This window comes from Triticum aestivum, chromosome 7A, assembly GCF_018294505.1.
Source record: "Triticum aestivum cultivar Chinese Spring chromosome 7A, IWGSC CS RefSeq v2.1, whole genome shotgun sequence".
NCBI classification, from domain to species: domain Eukaryota; kingdom Viridiplantae; phylum Streptophyta; class Magnoliopsida; order Poales; family Poaceae; genus Triticum; species Triticum aestivum.
Window position 1 is genome coordinate 379,221,801 of NC_057812.1, and position 8,336 is coordinate 379,230,136.

The window sequence follows — 8,336 nt, forward strand, 5'->3', positions numbered from 1 at the left end:
CGGGTCCGAAACTGTGCACAGACAAGTACCGGACGTCCGGAGGGTTTCGGTCGTCCGGTGGCTCGTGGGCGTCCGGAAGTCCGGTAGTCGCGCACTTCCGCTGGTTCTGGCTCGGTCGAGGTGGCACCGGATTTCCGGAGATGTCCGGTCGTCCGGTCGCGTCGGACATCCGCTGTTTTGGCTCGGGTGTGAGGACGCTGGTCGTCCGGTCCGGGCCGGACGTCCGCTCACTGTAGCTTGCGTTGGTTGGGGCCTGGTTAGGCTCGGGCTTCAGGTGCCGGACGTTCGGTCCCGACCGGTCGTTCGGTGGTTGTAGCTTCAGTGGCAGCTCTTCTTCTTGTCCTTGGCACTTGGTGTCCTCGCCGTTTTGTCCGTTGGATGCAACTGCTCCGTGGCCTTCCTTCAAGTACTTGAACACACATAGTGTTTTCGCTTGAGGTAGTAGTCATGTCTCATGTATAGAAAGTGGTAGTTCGGAGAGGAGGGAGTTCACCTTATCTTCGATAGCCTTTGCTCGGGCTCTTGTCATTGGTCCAAGTGGTGTCGTGGGAGACGGAGGTAAGTCCATGAGGATGACCTTGGGATGCTCCGCATCACTATTTCTATCACATGCGTTTAATCTTGTAACTAGCAAGACAAGGGGACTGACAATCCTCCTACCGTGTTAGGGACGAGTGTGTGTGTGTGTCTTATGTGTAGGTGCTGCTTACGTTGTTAGACTGAGATACTTTTACTTGATTGATAACCTCGGTCCTGTAAATGAGAGAAATACTTATTATCATTCTGCTTCATCCTTATTCTCGAGGGAATCCCAACAACCCTTGCAGGAGCAATAATGGCTCTAGCCCTACATTCCACCGCCTCTCGGCCCCCTACCTTTATATTCTTTAGAAAATCTTGAAAACACCACCTTATTATTCCATGCCGATCAAATTTAAAGATTTTTCAATTCTTCGCCAGAGGGAGAATCCATCATAGCAACCATCATCAGCGAAACAAGATACACGCAAACACGATACATTTTTCATTTCTCTAAAATAAGACAACTTTTTTTTGAGCAAACATTTTTTCGAGAGAATTTTGAGCAAACATGATACACGCAATTGAAAAATCGCAGCGAAACCAGAACCGCGAGCAAAGTGGGCCGGTTCGGTCGGCGATCAAACACACACATTCCGAACTGGGTCGGTTACCGACATTATTGGGTCTGTGGCTTGGGATTGCGTTCCTTTCTTCACGCAGAACAAGAGAGTCGTGGTGGTGAAGTGTTGAGAGGAGAGGCAGAGCCTCGCCATCGCCATCGCCATCCCCATCGCGATTTCATCTTCCCGTCGCAGCAAATGCCGCCGCCGTGCCCGACCCTCTGCCGCCTCCCCGCGACTAACCTCGGCCTCCCTTGGTGCCCCCGGTCCATACCTCTCCCTCGCCTCGCTCTCGCCGCGCGCCGCGCCAGGGCCGTCGCTGCCAGGGCCTCGTCATCCTCTTCCTCGCCGGACTCCTCCTTCGGCTCGCGGATGGAGGACTCTGTCAAGAAGACGCTCGCCGACAACGCCGTCGTCATCTACTCCAAGTCGTGGTGCTCGTAAGAACCTCACCTGAACTCCAACACAACCAATTCGTTCCACGATTTGTTTTCTGCGATGAATTCATGCGAGACACTCGTTGGTTCCCTTCGTCATATGTGCTGGTGCTTACACTATACCGCAGGTATTCAATGGAGGTCAAGGGTCTCTTCAAGCGGATTGGCGTGGATCCACATGTCATCGAGCTCGACCAGCTCGGTTCGTCCTTCTTCTTCTTCTTCTTCTACTCGTATCTCTATCTATTATCTATTGGCTATTGCTATTGGGTGAATCTTGTGTCGCTTCTTGCCAAGGCATGGCTGTTTCCAAACTGTTTTTTGTTTTTTGAAAGGAACATGCCGTGCATTCCGTTACGTAGTTACATATTAGTGCTGGGCAAATCGCCAGCTACATGGTTCAGTCAGTGCAAATCCTGGGAGTTGGCCCAACAAAGTCTCACACAGACCAGCTTCCAAAGTAGTTCCATGCGCAGCTAAACCATGCACCAGCATATGCCCGAGGGCTGGACACAACGCTTACAGCTGAAAAGCCCACACGCAGCTGGAATTTGATACTACTGACAATTGCTCATAACCCAGCAAAAAAAAACCCCAAACAAACAGACAATTGCTCCTAGTTCCGCTAGATCATAGACTTCAGAGTTCACTGCCCTCATCAGTTGCATTGAATCAGTTTCAAACATTACTCTGTCGCGCCCCATCGACATTTTAATAGCATATAACAATGCCAAGGTTTCCGTTACCCTCACCTGCAGCCATCGCCTTGCATTGGTCATTTCTGATAATGAGTCCCCAGCCGCCAGAGTTGGAGTCCCTGTGGAAAGCGGCATCAGTGTTAATCTTGAGAATCCCAGCCGGTGGCCGAGACAATTTGTGGTTTAGCTGCTGCTTTTGCCCTTTAGCAGTCTTTTTGTTCTCCATTACATTCATAAGATGATAATTAACAGAAGAGCAAATATGCTCAAGCGAGATGGGGCCTTCGCCCGAGTTTGCCTTATGGCGTTCACACCGCCAGCTCCAAAGGAGCGAGCAAGATTTTATTTTATCCTCCTCTGATGATGTAAGGATCTGTTCTAGGGTGCTTATAGCACTGGTACAGCCAGCTAAAAGCAACCTGATATGCTCCTGTAAGATACGAGCTACGGATTCGAGATCGATCTAGGAATTTAGGTGGAATTCATAGCTGTTCTTCCCAACCTCCCTCACAGCGGATTCGAATTACAGAGTGGTGCCGGCCGAAGCCTCATCTAGTGCCAAGCCGAGGAAGAAGAACTCCTAGCTCACCTACTTATACACGCTAACCTATTACACCCTTATCGGGCCCAGTTCGGGCTTGCAAGCCACTGGGGAAGCCTTTTCTCGAGAGTGGGCTGCGCCGCTGGCCCAGGAGCGTTGCCTTTGAATCTTCCCTCCTTCTCAGCACTGTTGGCGTTATCCATGGAAGTACTAGCGCCCCAAGCCGGAGCTCTTGGAAACTTTTGCTTCAAGGAATCAGTATCCTCCCAGGTGGCCTCCTGGGGCGATGAATTACTCCACTCCACAAGTACTTGAGCAACAGTACGGTCCCCTTTGCGCCTGATTCTCTGTTGCAACACTCGCACAGGAATCTGAATGAGTGAAAGGTCAGAAGGAAGTGATGATTGTACCTGAGAAGGAAGCTTTATGTATTGCTTGAGATGAGAAGCATGAAAGACTGGGTGTATCTTGCTTGATTCTGGAAGTTCCAATCGATAAGCCACCTCTCCAATATGTTCTAAGATCTTATATGGCCCATAAAACTTAAATGACAGCTTATGGTTGGCCCTGTGAACAACAGAAGACTGTACATAAGGTTGCAATTGCAGAAATACCTCCTGTCCAACCGCAAACTGCTTGTCAGTTTGATGTTTATCTGCATAATTCTTCATTCGTTGTTGGGCCCTAAGGAGATGCTGTCTCACAGACTGATTGATGACTTCTCTCTCCTCTAGCCATTGCTGGACATCTGGTGGATCAATAGTATCAGATGGAGTGATTGCAAAGTTTCTAGGACTGTGCCCATAAAGCACTTCAAACAGAGTTTTTCCACTGCTGAATGCCAGTTGGTGTTGTACCAGAATTCACACAAGGAAATCCACTTTTTCCATTTCTTGGGATGAGCACCAACAAAGCATCTGAGGAAACATTCTATCTGCTGATTCACTCTCTCAGTCTGTCCATCAGTTTCAGGGTGATATGCTGTGCTCATATTCAAGACAACACCTGTTCTTTTGATAAGATGCTGCCAAAATGCACTGGTAAAGACTGGGTCCCTGTCAGACACAATAAACTCAGGCATGCCATGCAGCTTATACACATTCTCCAAGAAGATCTCAGCAATTATAGGAGCAGTATATGGATGTTTGATTGGAATAAAATGACCATATCTTGTGAACCTGTCAATGACAACCATCAGACAATCAAAAGCTTCAGAACTGGGCAACCCAGAGATGAAATCCATAGTGACAGTTTCCCAAGCCTTCTTTGGAATAGGCAATGGAGATAACAATCCTGGGTAGTTAATCCTTTCTGGTTTGGCCTTTTGGCAAATTAAACAAGATTGGACTCTCTGTTTGATGTAACTTTTCATCCCTTTCCAACTGAACAGGGAATGTATTATGTTATATGTAACAGGGAACCCTGAGTGCCCCCCAATTGGGCTGGAATATTTTGTCCTGAAGCAATGTTTGTTCACCAATCCAGATGCAGCCTTTGTGTCTAAGTAGACCATTAATCAATGTACATGGGGGTTTATATTTAGGATCCACAGCCAGCTGCTGAATAATGTCCATGGTAGAAGCATCAGAGGCATAACCTTGAGCTATCTCCTGCAACCAACTTGGCAAAACACCAGATATTGCAAATGACTGGGCTGCTTGATGAGGCTTCTGGAAAGGACATCAGCTGCTGTATTATCACTTCCCCTTTTTGTAATGAATTTCATAGTCAAGACCCATCAACTTTGTGTAAGCCTTATGCTACCAGGGAGTGTGTAATCTTTGATCAGCTATATGTGACAAACTTTTCTGATCGGTCTTGATTATAAACTGCTGCATTTGCAGATATGGCCTCCAAGTTTCTACAGCTAAAAGTATTGCCATGTACTCCTTTTCATGTACAGACAAACCTTTGTTTCTTGGACCTAAAGCCTTACTCACAAAGGCTAGAGGATGCCCTTTTTGCATTAGAACTGCCCCTATTCCAGTGTCACAAGCATCTGTCTCAATCATGAAAGGTTGTGAAAAATCTGGCAGGGCTAAAACTGGAGCTGAGATCAGGGACTTCTTAAGTGTAGAGAATGCTTCTTCAGCCATTGGATTCCATACAAAAACTGTACCCTTCCTTAGCAATTCAGAAAGAGGTTTACTGATCACTCCATATGATTTGATGAATTTTCTGTAGTATCCTGTCAAACCCAAAAATCACCTCACTTCCTTGGTATTAGAGGGAGTTGGCCAATTATCAACAGCTGTAATTTTACTGGGATCAGTAGAGACTCCTTGAGCACTAATGACATGCCCTAGGTAGGATACTTGCTGTTTGGCAAATTCACACTTGCTTAGTTTAACCTTCCGTTGTTTTCTTCCATAATTTGCAATACAGCAGACAAGTGTTCAATATGTTCTCTGAGAGTCTTGCTGAAGACATGAATGTCATCGAAGAAGCACACTGCATACTTCCTGAGAACAGGGGACAAATCAATATTCACTAGTGGCTGGGGCGTGCCATTGGCACGCCTCCTGAGCGTTCATGTGCGCACTTATCTAGTTTATGCACCTCCGCAGGTTTAGGTTGATCCTTAATGGCACTTATACACAAGAGTAAGGGGCTGTTTGGTTCTAGGCCTAGCCATGCCACACTTTGCCATACAATGTTGCCATACTTGCCTAAGGTTAGTTCTTCAAAATGAGAGCCACAAGTTGGCAAGCCTAAGGGAATCTTGCCACACTTTTTGAGAGTATGTGATGTGGGACCCTAGTGTGGCTTGCCTAAGGTGTGGCTTGAACCAAACACCCACCTAAACTGGTCAAACTTGCCTAACCTTAGGTGTGGCAACCTTAGGCAAACTTAGTCTCAAACCAAACAGCCCATAAGTAATTTGACTACATAATTATAAAAAAAAGTGTTTTGACTACAATGATTTATTACAAATATGCTATTATGAGGATCACATGTGCTCAAACAAGTGTTTTCATCATTCCAATTCCCATTGAACTGATCCTTGATTCTTTTTTTAACGTCATGTTGAGTAGGAGAGTCTCCTGTATATTTTCATCAAGTAGCTGATCCTTGATTCTGGTGCATGCCTATAAGAAAGAACACATATTTATGTATATTCCATCAAGTATATGCCAGAAATATCAACAAGCAAAGTTGAATGTAAACCTGTGCAGTTTGACCTCAAGTCCCACCATCCTAGAAACAGATGGATCATCATCCTTGCGGGTGTGTATGGAGTGCTTTCATCCTTGCTCTAGAAACAAATTTGTATATGTCAATTTGCTAGTGCCAATCATATGTGTAAAGACAAGGGTAAACATGAACCGGATATATGATTTTATTTCCAGCATACTGCCCCTTGATATGTTTTGCTTATGTAGAAATGCTTTAAAGTAAATAAAAAATACTCATACAGATTTCGTTCTTTATGTGCTGAAGTAAAAGTAGCTAGTATCCATATAAACACAAGTGATTCGGTTCATCTAAAACACATCAGGAAACGTAAACAAAACACATATAGTGTTGAAATTTAGATCTTAGACTGAATATCTGAAACGGACAACAGGAGCAAGTCTCAGTCCAAAAATACTGCCTACGCCTAACATGTTACAGAACATTAAACTAACACATACACCTAATCAAGTGGCCACCTAGTCAAAGTAGCTCATGTGCTCATTCCTGGAGAAACAAGGCATCCACTTTAATAGTAAACTCACACTGTTTATTTTTTCGAAACATGAGCGCTGCTCATATGAAGTAGGATGCATGTACCACAGTAATTCAATGTTCAGTTAGTCGAAGGAGAGAGAATGTCAGTATAAATACAAATAGAATCCTATCGGTTCTCAATCTTCTGGAGAAAATGATGTTGGCAGGTTGCTCTCAACATCATTATACAGATGATGTTCTCTATAAGACCTCAACCATCGAGCGAGATTAGCAAATGTTGATATTTGGATTTTTCTTTATAAAAATTCTTTGAGACCCCCCACATTCAAATTCCCATGAATCATTCAAGTAACCTCTGACCGATAAAATTCGAAACGTTGAGATTAGAAATAAAAACAGTAGAGCAAGGCATTAGATTGCAAAACTTGATAACGGAAACATCATACAAATTACGACACCTACAGGGTGGAGTAGGAGCTCACCTGGAGCTTAGGTGTTTTGCCCGCCATCTACACTCTGAATAAAATGGATGGCGATGAGCAAGGGGAGGGTCGAGAGGGTGAGGACAAGCGGAGGAGCACGCGCAAGGGATCAGACCTGCTGCAAATTCCTGCACAAAAGGCGACCCTCTACTTAGTTTCTCTAGATCCAGGTTCCGAAGAAAGTCAATGCACAAACCAACTGAGACCATCAGTTTCAAGCTTACTCGAAATAAGAAAATGGCACGTGAATAATATCTCTTACAATATATCTATATTAGTCAGATCCACCAATTGATCAAAAATGGAATATGTTTCAGTTAATGATATCGATAGAAACATTTCTTTGTGTGTGCTCAGTAGGCAAAAGGATACGCAACATACATGTCCTCTGAAGCTAATATGAAATCATCTTGAGTAATAGGCAACCACACCATAACTGGATTAATAAATTTTGAAGCAAGCTAACAAAATCTGTGAATAAGTATTATTGTTCAGACAAACTAAATAGGCTCCATGTACTACATTTTCTATGCATCAACATATAACCCATTAAAAACAGAGAACACTTGATGTGCATCCACATATACTTGCTAAAACACAAAGAGAATGGTAACTATTCCTCTACTGTCTGAATGAGTTCACATACACTTGTTAGGAAAACAGAGAATACTAATTGCTCCGGAGAAGATTTCGTTTCTTTGCAGGTTTAATGCTAGAAAAAACGAGATTCGCCTAATCATTTCAGTAGATGAAGTAGTGGGAGGTCACGAAGGAAGTAAGGGGGCATGATATGTCAAGCAGTACAGATAATGCCATAATAGTGGAAAATTAAATAAGCTCCATGTACCAGCCAGATAATCCAGAATGGAAACCACCATATACATTTTCTATGTATCACATATACTCGTTAAAAAAAGAGAGAACACTTTATGCACATCCACATGTACTCGCAAAATAACGAAGAATAATTTATGCACATCCAGATGGTAATTGCTCCTCTACTATATGTATGCATCCAGACACACACTCATTAGAGAAACATAGAAGACTAATTACTCCTCTAACCTCTGCAGACCTCAAGAAACAAGAGCTAAAAATTGATCCAGTGAAACCTAACACCAGCTCCTAATCTGTCAAGTACAGAAGCAATTCCTCTAAACAAAACACATAACAAAAAATGAGCAAATGTAATTATATCAATGCTCCAGGATGACTTTAATTTGTCACTAAATCTGCTACAACACACTAATATGTAAAGAACACCAGATGTACAAGAAACATCTCATACCTAGATTTACACGAGATATATTTAATTTATCCGATAAGAATGGATAGGAAGGCCCATCCTGAAGATCCTACAATTG

At 43.8% G+C, this 8,336-nt stretch overlaps 1 protein-coding gene and 1 long non-coding RNA gene across 2 annotated transcripts in view; one reads left to right on the top strand and one right to left on the bottom strand.

The window, feature by feature from the left end:
- The first annotated feature begins 1,196 nt into the window (after positions 1–1,196).
- The window catches only part of LOC123146848 (monothiol glutaredoxin-S10), a 32,660-nt gene continuing 25,520 nt past the window's right edge, over positions 1,197–8,336 (top strand). The window contains exons 1-2 of the mRNA XM_044566121.1: positions 1,197–1,582; positions 1,708–1,781. Coding sequence (XP_044422056.1) covers positions 1,341–1,582; positions 1,708–1,781 — 316 coding nt within the window. The 5' untranslated portion in view covers positions 1,197–1,340. The remainder of the gene's footprint in view (positions 1,583–1,707; positions 1,782–8,336) is intronic.
- On the bottom strand, positions 5,698–7,320 carry LOC123146849 (uncharacterized). The gene is made up of 3 exons (XR_006472935.1): positions 6,973–7,320; positions 6,001–6,074; positions 5,698–5,907 (listed from the first exon to the last, which is right to left on the bottom strand). It is a non-coding gene; the product is annotated as an uncharacterized lncRNA (long non-coding RNA).